This window comes from Phragmites australis, chromosome 3, assembly GCF_958298935.1.
Source record: "Phragmites australis chromosome 3, lpPhrAust1.1, whole genome shotgun sequence".
Lineage (NCBI taxonomy): Eukaryota > Viridiplantae > Streptophyta > Magnoliopsida > Poales > Poaceae > Phragmites > Phragmites australis.
Window position 1 is genome coordinate 28,501,141 of NC_084923.1, and position 11,504 is coordinate 28,512,644.

An 11,504-nucleotide genomic window follows, 5' to 3' on the forward strand; every position below is an offset into this window, starting at 1 on the left:
ACTTTCATCGATGACAAAGAATGTACTTACATCGATGACAAAGAAAAAATCTTGCCTCCACGCACGACCCCCGCTACAATGGCTCAAGTGGCAAGAAGACTTACTATCAGAAAAGTTGAATGGCTCATTCTGGCCTCCGCACGAACTCTAAAACATGGTGCCTCTTCCAGCATCACAATGGCCTTCGGCCTCAGTGCCACCTACACCACAGAGCCTCGCCGTCCCCATATGGCTTCGACATCATCGCTCATGATTATCACTGAAAGACTCCTATACGGATAGAGGCTACGACGTGAGATATCCAGACTACGGGGCCAGGCTGGAGTTAGTTCCTTCTACATCTGCTCAACCCTCCTTACCTCGGGCTAGAAAATGAGGTGGTACTATTAGGGAAATACCCCAGCCCGTAGATACCACTAAAAGGTCACCACTAGAAGCTCCGTTGGAACCCTTGGGTTTCAACTCCACAAAAGAAAGCCCAGCTTCCGGAGGCCGTAGGTCCCTCCGGAAGCTATCCCCAAGACGAGAGAAGAAGCCGTCCTTTAGGGAAGGGTGAGGTCGTCTCTAAGGACCCTTAGTGCCCCCGGAACCATAGCCTCCCGGAGCCCCTATCTCCTAGAGCCCTCGACGCCCCCAAGCCATAACCTCCCGGAGCCCTCGACACCCCTAAAGCCATGGCCTTTCGGAGCCCCTGTCTCCCGGAGCCTAGGTAGCCTCCCCAAAACTCGGAGAGAGAGGCTGTCTGATCTTAGAGAAAGACCAACCAGAGAGCTCACCAGTTGTCCTCCTCCAGCAAGGAAATGATCGGCATTCAATACGATGCATATGGGAGCCGTCTTGACATACCAAGTACAAGTGGGGGGCCAAACTGACACCTCTGACATCGCAGCGCCGTAATAGGCGACTAGTTGGGCGCCATGTCCCTAAGGCCACTTGCACTACTGTATTGCCATGATAGATAATATCTTCTAGTTGGGAGTAAAATACATCATACCTAGACCCATACCGAGTGATTTAACTGGTCTTAAGTCCCTATGGGATATTGATAGTTTGTATCGCTATCTCTGTAAAGTTATATTCGTATATTTACACCCTATATGACACTATAAATACAGGCTTTTGGCCATCAGACAAGGAACCAATCCTTCTTGACCTATCATTCTTGACCATCACATATCTGGTGTTCCCTCCTCTCTACTTTTCTCTAAGCTTGAGCATACTCTTTTGAGTGTACTCTCTCCGTGCTTGTTCGTGCAAGACATATTCTTACGTCAACACCTATTTTTTCACTCGAAGAATTTGGATACTTTCATGTAAAAGGTTCATTTATGTTTTTTTAACTACTGTAGAAGATTATGTATGCCATCGACATCGGCTAGATATTAACCCCCGTTTGAATAGTTTTTTTTAACTTTCCCTGAAAAAGCTATAAGCTATCCAAACAGCTGGCTTCTAGCCCCGATTTCTGTTGTTTTTGGCTGACTGAGGAAGCGGCTATAACTAAAATAAACTAAAACTGAGAAGCATATTCTAGCTGGCTTTCTGGTTTTTGTGTACTGAAAAACTAAAAATTTATTATAAAAATCAATAATTAAAATTTAATAGTCACAACCGCTTACTCAGTTAGTCAACCCTAAACCTAACCGGTCCTCGGAAAAAGTCACGCTTGTGGGCCCAAACAAAAAACCAGGCCCATTTCCCCTGCTTCCATCTTATTGCCTCTTCATTTTCCCCTTGATTTTTTTTTCCCATTTCTTGCTTCCGCTCGGCGCTCGCTGTGCCTTGCGGCAGTCGCGGAACCGAGCCGCCGGCTGCAACGCGGCGCCAGCGATGTCTCGTGCTGGAGCAGCGGTCGTAGCCGGCGACCGGACCCAACTGCCGTCCATGGGCGCTGACCTTAGCGTGGCGTGGCCGGCGATGCCGCGCCGCGCCGTGGACCGTACCGTGAAGGCCTTCCGGGGCCTGGAGCCGACTGGTAGGACATTCTTTCCTTTTTTTTGTTTCGCTGGATCCTGCCCAAATGGCCGGTTGGGTTTGTATCTCAAGAATCAGATCCAGTTTTAGGTCAGAAGCATTCTTCAAGTTCGAATTCAGTTTGGAATCAAACTCCAAATTTGGATCTAGTTCGCGGTATAGGAATGTTCCTTGGAAACATATATAAATTAGAATATTCTGTTCAATCTAAAATTTCTGTGAATTCTATTCGATTTCACATGTATAGTTTGGCATTACGAGCTGTGTAAAGAAAATGGCAACGTGACCATTTTGGTCCAGTGAGTAGCGACGCTGCATATGTTCAATACAGCGCAGTACGGCACGCAATTAGAACAATTCTTTTTAAATATCTATATATGGTGTCCATTGGTTCACTTCTCTTTACAGCTTAACATGACTTTTATTTGCTGCATAAGCTTACTGAAATAGTTGACCCATGTTCTTCCTTAAAGTTAATCTATGTATTAAATTCAATGTTCTTACAATAAGTGAATTTATCAGGTTATGGGCATACCTCGTGTGCTGTTCGAAGAGAAACTAGAAGCCATGAAAGTTGGCAAAGGGTTGCGAAATGACACTGAGCTCAATTTCAAGGATCTGGAAGAACTTGTAACTCAATATAAGAATATTTATGTCATAGCCAAAGGTGAACAATTTCCCTCAGGTATGTGCAGCGGCATTTATTACATAAGCTATTATATGTAATATCAATTTTTATCTGTTTTGAGAGGCAATATTATAGAAACTAGAACTGGATATTTCTTCTTTTCTCATCTTTTGCGCATATTTGTAGATCCAACGAGGCAGTTGCATTTGGCAGTCTTGGCTGTCTTTGAATCATGGGATAGCGCTAGGGCAAAAAAGTACAGAAGCATAAACCGGATTACCGGATTGAGGGGCACCGCTGTGAATGTTCAGTGTATGGTGTTTGGCAACATGGGCGACACATCGGGCACCGGTGTCCTCTTTACAAGGAACCCAAGTACTGGAGAGAAAAAACTTTATGGCGAGTTCCTTGTCAATGCTCAGGTATAAGTATTAGTATTTGTCCGCCTTTCGTATCTAAGGTTCCATGAGGCATAATGTTTTGTTTCACTACTGTCTGGTTTCAGTTTATGCTGACTTTGGAACGACTAACAGTCTAACACGAATATCTTCTTTTATAGGGTGAGGATGTGGTTGCTGGAATTAGAACTCCACAAGATCTTGATGCCATGAAGGAGTGCATGCCAGAGCCTTATGCAGAACTTGTTGAGAACTGCAAAATCTTGGAAAGACATTACAAAGAAATGATGGTACAATATACTAGTCTAATTATCTAGCTTCCTCTTTATATTACTATTTTAATTTCCGTGTGTGTGTATACCTTCATTTTGAGCACCATCAAAATTTCATGTCCAAAACGATTTTCTTACATCATGGAGGAATAAGTTATTCAAAAGGTGTTTTTCTAAATTTGAACTAATTCTGAAGTAAGTTACAGCCTTCATTTCAGATGATTGGAAAGGTGTGTGACTATATTGACAGCATGTTTTAAACGATATGACAGCTAGGTAAATTAGAAATTTACAATCAACTCCTTGAAATGTTGAAAATGAATGCTAATTGGCATAGTTACAAGCATTAGGAGTTATAGTTTCCACAGTGATATTTTGTGCTGGCCCTCAGATTAATTGTAATGTAACTACACCAATGTCTTGTGCTTGACCTTAGATAAATTATTTTCACACTCAATGCAGGACATTGAGTTCACTGTTCAAGAAAACAGACTTTGGATGCTTCAGTGCAGAACCGGGAAACGCGCCGGCAAAGGTGCAGTAAAGATTGCGGTAGACATGGTCAATGAGGGCATGATTGACCATCGTTTGGCAATTAAGATGGTGGAACCACGACACTTGGACCAGCTTCTTCATCCACAGGTGTTATCTAAGTAACTAGTATCACACGTCTGGTGCATTATATACTCTGTAGACAAATATTTTCTCAAAAGGGAAAATGTAGCAAAACACATTTCTATTAAATTAAGGAAATATATTGGGTCTAAATATAACCTTGGAAAAGAACTATATACAGGTATTTCATTCATAACTTGTCAGGCTACAGAATGAAATATGAATGAAGCACCCAGCTGCTAACTAGAAATAACAGGAACCTTTTAATCATTTTCCGATGTAACATATAGCGAGTAGTACATTGTAACATATAGTGAGTGGTACATTGTCATTAAATGAACTTTGCTAGTTACTTTCAGTCAATATTACACTAACAATCAAAATAATGGCAACGTGCCTATTTACACTCTTTCTTTGGCTTTGTGCTATACTAGTTTGAGAACCCATCATCGTATGAAGACAAAGTCATCGCAATGGGCTTACCTGCATCACCAGGAGCTGCTGTAGGTCAGATTGTCTTCACAGCTGATGATGCTGAAACTTGGCATGCACAAGGAAGATCTGTCGTTCTGGTAATCAACTTTTTGAATACACTCATTAGTCTCTGTAGTTCAATTTCGAAGCTATTAGACATCCTTTTTTTTTCCTCATGTTGTAGTATAACAATTCTTTTTACTTGTAAAAATTTTAAGGTGAGGACTGAGACAAGCGCAGAGGATGTTGGTGGCATGTATGCAGCCGCTGGAATTCTCACAGCCAGAGGTGGTATGACTTCTCATGCAGCAGTTGTAGCCCGCGGCTGGGGAAAATGTTGTGTGGCAGGATGCTCAAGTATCCATGTAAATGATGCTGAGAAGGTGATTAACATTTAAATAATTTCCTGCACACATTCTTAGATAGAATCTTGTTTGATGCCATGGTGGCTATTGCATTGTTATAAAGATATCAAGAAGACAAAAAATGGATCTTATTTTGATCTTTTTGGGTTTCAGATACTGTTTGTTTACATTTGTATAAATTTGTTTATACAGGTGTTAGTGGTTGGGGACAAGGTGCTTTGTGAAGGCGATTGGTTGTCACTGAACGGATCAACTGGTGAAGTTATTTTAGGGAAGCTGCCTCTATCCCCGCCTGTACTTTGTGGTGATTTAGGAACATTTATGTCTTGGGTGGATGAAGTTAAACAACTTAAGGTAAGAGTCTGTATCAATATAAATAAAAATATTTATTGGTCGCAATTGGCACTCCATGATTCCCACTAAAATCAAATCAAGCAAAATAAATACGTCATTCTTCCGTCATAATCCTTGTTTCATATAGGTTTGCTGTTGTAGGTTATGGTTAATGCCGACACTCCTGCAGATGCACTGACTGGAAGAAACAATGGTGCTGAAGGGATTGGATTGTGCAGAACTGAGCACATGGTTGGTAGTTGGTATAACGCTTTATGTTATAGTCTGTATATGATTAATGCTCAATGTTGTCTCCGCATCATTTTTCTTCTTCAGTTCTTTTCTTCCGATGAGAGGATAAAGGCCATGAGACAGATGATAATGGCGGATACTACTGAACAGAGGCAAAAAGCATTAGACCTTCTCCTGCCATATCAGAGAATTGACTTTGAAGGGATTTTCCGTGCAATGGATGGTATGTGATAACAACCATGCATCCTTATTTGACTTCTCAATTGTCGAAATTTAATTTTTGGCTTTGATAAAGCTACAGCTGCAATACTATTATTTTCAGTTCAGGTAATTCTGATTGCTTAATAACCTCATGATTGTCACACTCTAACTGAACATTCGTATGGTTTTTTTACAGGATGAACATTGATCTCTTGAGTGTCTCACATCATTTCTCAAATAAAAATTAGTATGAAGTGTAAAATTGAAATCTTATCATTTAATCGTGAATTTTTGCATCCATGCTTGTGTTCTAGGCCTTCCAGTAACTATCCGGCTCTTGGATCCTCCACTTCATGAGTTCCTTCCGGAGGGTAACACTGAGGATATTGTACATGCATTGTCTTCTGGTACTAAATCTACTCATCAGGAAATCCTTGCAAGGGTAGAAAAACTTTCCGAAGTGAATCCGATGCTGGGTTTCCGTGGGTGCAGGTATGTTTTTTGTGTTGTGTTCACTTGCAACATGCACTTGCTTGCTGGCCCTTTTAATATAAAAAGGCAGCGCTATTATGTTTCATTGAAACTGGCAAGAAACTACATGTTTTGTTCAAGTCATTGTTAGTCTTTATTTTATGCCCCATCACCTCTTCTGCTTCACATTTTCAGGCTTGGTATAACATACCCAGAACTAACGGCAATGCAAGCCCGTGCCATCATCGAAGCTGCTATTGCTATGCATGATCAAGGTTTTCAAGTTTTCCCAGAGATAATGGTGCCTCTTGTTGGAACACCTCAGGTATGCAAGTTTCTTCTTGAACTTTATATAGAGCTAATTGTATTTTTTTGTGATGTTTGACATGTATAGGAGAATTTCATTAGAACTAATAGTGGAATGCCATAAAACTTCGGGGATGTTTTATTTTCTCTGTAGATGAATAGGAGCAGGTTGCCTTTTTCTTTTTTATTCTTTTTTTTTTGCAAAATCTCCATGTCTCATATGTTTCTGGTTAGTTTCAGAATGTTTGCACCATAAGATGGATCAGCATCGTTTAATTGCTTGTGTGTTTCTCAAGGGAACTGATATTTGAGTGCTAATTTTCAGGAACTTGGCCAACAGGTCAGTGTGATTCGTCAAGTCACTGACAAGGTTTTTGCCAACGCCGAAACAGCTATTAGCTACAAAATTGGGTCCATGATCGAGGTTCCTAGAGCGGCTCTTATAGCCGATGAGGTAAATAGATATGAACCTTGTAGTTTGCCTGTGTACAGGTCCGTTCCATAGGAGGTACTATGCCCAATAAGATTAGAAAGAGCATATACTTGTGTGATAAGAAATGTCTATAATTATTGACAATCATGAATACTGATGTATCTTTCTGTGAATGTGATTACAATGGTTGACAGATAGCAGAGCTGGCAGAGTTTTTCTCGTTTGGGACCAACGACCTAACACAGATGACATTTGGTTACAGCAGGGATGACATTGGCAAGTTTCTCCCAACTTACTTGTCTCAGGGTATTCTCCAGCATGACCCATTCGAGGTAAATTTTACCCTAATCAAGATCTCAAGCTCAAGCTTATCAGTTGTCCCACAAACTCGACAGCAGAGGAAAGACGAACCTGCTTTATACATGCAATACTATTTTTCTGTTAGCTCTTGTAAATAAATAATGCACAGATGGCATCATTAAAACTTGGTCTGTTCTGAAGTGCTCTATTCATAATTTGTGTCTGGATTTTCAGGTGTTTGACCAGAAGGGAGTGGGAGAGCTGGTTAAGATTGCTACAGAGAGGGGCCGGAGGGCGAGGCCTGATTTGGAGGTAATCAGTTGTTCCTAAAGCATGATGCATAAGGGAGAACACATGCGTCATCCTTAATCTCCTTTCTCCAGTTGGAGCGCAGAGTTTGTTTGGTTCCTGATCAACTTGATATTTGTTTTTGGGAATAACTTGTAATCATAGGTGGGCATTTGTGGTGAACATGGTGGTGAGCCTTCTTCAGTTGCCTTCTTCGCGAAGGCTGGGCTGGATTATGTTTCTTGCTCACCTTTCAGGTTAGCCACTATCATATCCTCCATGAAGGACAATGAACAATACGTGTGATCAAGTTGTCAAACCACTGGTTTGAGCTGGTGTGACTAATGCACTCAACAATTTTGATAACACACTTGACCATTTGAATGCAGGGTCCCAATTGCAAGGCTAGCCGCAGCACAGGCGGTCCTCTGATGATGAGCGCGAGTGAATGTGTGTAGCTCCTCAGCAAGCAATCGTTGGTGCATCTTGTAAATAAATAATGCACAGATGGCACCTGTTGAATGCCTGGTTGAGAGACGAACGGGTCACTTGTAAATTAGGTTTGCATGCTTATGTAAAGCTAATCTTTTGGATATCCATGGTACTTGGTAAGACGTATGTGTATATATCCATCCAATGGTGTTGATGCTGGGAATGTCAATGTTCACAAGTTGTATAATAGCTTGTTTACCTACAGCGCTGTACAGAGGCTCAGAAATAGAATCCTTTTACTTTGGCCATGTACAGATGATTGAACCTTGAGGAATGCACGATCGGATAGGCCCATCCATGTAAGGATGGTAACGGATCAGGTCGGGGCTAGATAGAACGAGAATGTACTTACCTGAAATATGAAACCCTACTTGAACCTGAAAAGCAAACCAGGTTCAAAACAACCCTTGGCCTTGGTGGTGACCTAAGACTTGATCTGTTTGCACTCTGCAACTTGACTGTTGATCCTATCAATGAAACAAACCAATAGTTTTGTGTTGCGCACCATACCAAAACAAGAGAACAATGAAACGAACAAGCATCATGATAAAGTAATATAAGCACATGCACATCAGTTGCTGCTTGCATCACAAAATAATATAAAGCAAAATGACATCATCTGCTGCTAGCATCATACCTCACAGGCATCAGATAGAGTAATAGTACTAGAATGATAGTAGTACATCACAAAATAACATCATCTGCAGCCCATTGAAACAACAAACAAGCACATGCACTGATGCACATCATCTGTAGATCTGCTGCTAGTATAAAGTAATATAAGAAACTTCCAAGCAATGAAGCAAAGTAACACACAAAGTAATACAACTTGAATCTGCTGCAAGCATTTAAAGTGTCAATGATCAATCAGCAGCTGAATGTACATATGTAGTGATAATTGTTCGTACAACAAGCATCAATGATCAATCAACAACACTTGAATCAGGTTCTTCCTAAAACCAAAGAGCTCAAATGCAGAAACCACAATTTACAAGAATGATTTGATGATATTACCACCTCTTCCTCTTCATTGTTAGGACAAGTTGTCAATGCGTTAACAAAGGTGGACTCCTGGCCTATTAACATAGTGTTCAAAACTCAAGAGTTAGTGCATAGAACATTGGAACCATATACATTAGAAGTATTGGGATTGAATGTAAACTAGTTACCTAACATGTTGGCTCGAGACCAAGCTTGCATACACATAAGTACTTCTACCATAGTTGGTGCAAGTCTACTACGATGCAGACTAGTTATCCTCCTACTAGTACTGAAGACCGACACAGATGCTACTGTTGTCACAGGAATTGCCATCACATCTTGAGCAATCTTTCTCAAATTAGGATACTTGATCCCTGCATACTACCACCAATGAATAATATCCAAATCTTACGTTTCAGGTAGTGTTGGCTCCTCCAACTACAAATCCAGCTCAATACGGACATAAGAGGAAACAACTGGTTGCTTAGCCATGTAATCATCAAATATGTGAAAAATTCATCTTCTCCTTAATATTGGACAGCAACACATCTACTACTGCTGGGACCATCTATTGTTGCAATACCCTTTATAGAACCTTGATATTATAGCACTAATTTATATAACAAGTCTTTAATTTTTGTAGCTTCCCTAGTTGCACCTTCTGTTCCATAAATTGCGAGGAAAATAACATTCACCATATGTAGTTTATACCTAGGATCTAGAACAGTAGCAACCGCCATGAGACCGTGAATATCTGTCTAATATTTATTAAATTTCTCTTTCATCAATTTTGATATTTCTTCTAACTTGGGGTCCTCACTACCTTGCCATTTCCTAATAGCCAAATAAACACTACATATCTTGGGAAAGAAAATGTTTGATGTAACATAAGCACTGCTTGGCAATTGCTCTGTTATGTCATAGAACAACTTTAATCTATCACAAATCACTCTAGCAAACTTCCAATCATCCTTGGTTGGACTCATAGGAGTGAACAATTTTTCACACTCCGCAAGTCAATTAAAGACCTTTTGATACTCCAATGCAATTTCAAGTATAATATAAGTGGAGTTCCATCTAGTTTTACAATCAAGTGCAATTCTCTTCTCATACTTGATATTCATTTGGGATGCCATTTTTTCAAACCTCTCATGTCTTTTTGGTGTGGTTGACCAAAACCCAACGCTATCATGAACCCTCTCAATCCCTTTACCCAAGACAACCATTCCATTTTTCACAATTAAATTCAAGATATGTGCGGCACAACGCATATGCACCAATGAACCATTCAACATACAAGAGTCAAGTGGCAACTTATCTTGCATTTTGCCCATGAGATTATCGTTGGTAGTGCAATTATCAAGCGTCACCGTTGTCAACTTCCGCTCGATGTGCCAATCCAAGAGAACCTCATGCAAAACATCACTTATAACATCACCCGTATGTGGGGCTGAAACATAGATGAACCTACAAAATAGATAATGCAAAGGAAAATAAGCTTCAATACAACCGTAAAAGTGTATAATCCACATGCAAGGAATATACTAGGAAAGCCTCGATTGCTTACTTAACTCGAGAAAACTAGTATCCCGAACAGATCTATCTACTTGGATGACAAGGAAAATGACTCCCTATCAATTATGACTAAATAGGAGGTGGTGCATCACCCCTATATAAGGCGGGGACCTAAACCCCCCGAAAGAAAAGATTCTCTCTCTTTCTCTCGGCTACTAGAGGCAGACATCAGGACCTTAGTGCTGGAGGAACTTGGTGACTTTAGCCCTAGATTAGACTACATCCGATCTACTCCTTATAATAGGTTAGCCCCATTTCTTGTACTCGAGTGAATACATACACATAATCACCCACAAAGGACATAAGGTATTACTCCAACCAGAGGCCCAAACCTGTATACATCGCGTATGCCTCGCTTCATGTTCGATCTTTGATCCACAAAGATAACCCCATTATTTCTGGACTCATTATCAGGAACACGCTCTCGTCAATATGCTTCATTTTGTGAACATTACATGTTTGTCTCTTGTTTGGAACCCACACATGTAGATGAGGCTCTTAAGTATATGTATTTGGTGATGGCAATGCAAGAAGAACTCAACAACGTCACCCGTAATGAATTTTGGATTCTTGAAGAGAGGCCTCAAGACAAGAATATGATTGAAACCAAGTAGGTTTTCCGTAATAAGTAAGATGAACATGGTGTGATGGTACGCAACAAGGCAAGACTCATTGCACAAGGTTTTGCACAAGTTGAAGGTTTGGATTTTGGAGAAACAGTTACTCTCATGGCAAGGCTTGAAGTCATCCATATCCTTTTTGCATTTTCTTCACATCATAACATTAAGCTTTATCAAATGGATGTGAAAAGTGCGTTCTTAAATGGCTGCATCAATGAATTTGTTTATGTTGAACAACCGCTTGGTATCAAAGATTCTAGATATCCTAATAATATTTATAGGTTGTATAAGGTACTTTATGGACTCAAGCAAGCCCCAAGAGCTTGGTATGAACGCTTACGTGACTTTCTGACCAACTAAGGATTCAAGATTGGGAGGGTGAACACTACATTATCCACAAAGATCATAGATAATGATAGTTCTTATGTCAAATTTATGTTGATGATATTATCTTTGGTTCAACTAACAAATAGTTTTACAAAGAATTTGGTGATATGATGTTTAGGTGTAGCAAAATGACCCTATT

At 40.3% G+C, this 11,504-nt stretch overlaps 1 protein-coding gene across 1 annotated transcript; it reads left to right on the plus strand.

The window, feature by feature from the left end:
- Positions 1-1,741: 1,741 nt before the first annotated feature.
- LOC133912765 (pyruvate, phosphate dikinase 2) lies at positions 1,742-7,965 on the plus strand. Its single transcript, XM_062355668.1, has 17 exons — positions 1,742-1,975; positions 2,497-2,659; positions 2,789-3,024; positions 3,162-3,290; positions 3,735-3,914; positions 4,322-4,459; positions 4,580-4,744; positions 4,919-5,080; positions 5,222-5,311; positions 5,396-5,534; positions 5,827-6,004; positions 6,179-6,308; positions 6,615-6,743; positions 6,917-7,054; positions 7,257-7,334; positions 7,476-7,567; positions 7,700-7,965. Exons 2-17 carry the CDS (start codon positions 2,500-2,502, stop codon positions 7,740-7,742), a joined length of 2,187 nt encoding a protein of 728 aa, XP_062211652.1. The 5' UTR covers positions 1,742-1,975; positions 2,497-2,499; the 3' UTR covers positions 7,743-7,965.
- Positions 7,966-11,504: the final 3,539 nt, after the last annotated feature.

Bases quoted from the DNA above. Each gene is read 5' to 3' on its own strand.
- LOC133912765 (XM_062355668.1), top strand. From the start codon at position 2,500: ATGGGCATACCTCGTGTGCTGTTCGAAGAGAAACTAGAAGCCATGAAA. The intron at 4,745-4,918 runs GTGATTAACATT...TTGTTTATACAG, and splicing joins ATGTAAATGATGCTGAGAAG to GTGTTAGTGGTTGGGGACAA. The intron at 5,081-5,221 runs GTAAGAGTCTGT...TTGCTGTTGTAG, and splicing joins ATGAAGTTAAACAACTTAAG to GTTATGGTTAATGCCGACAC.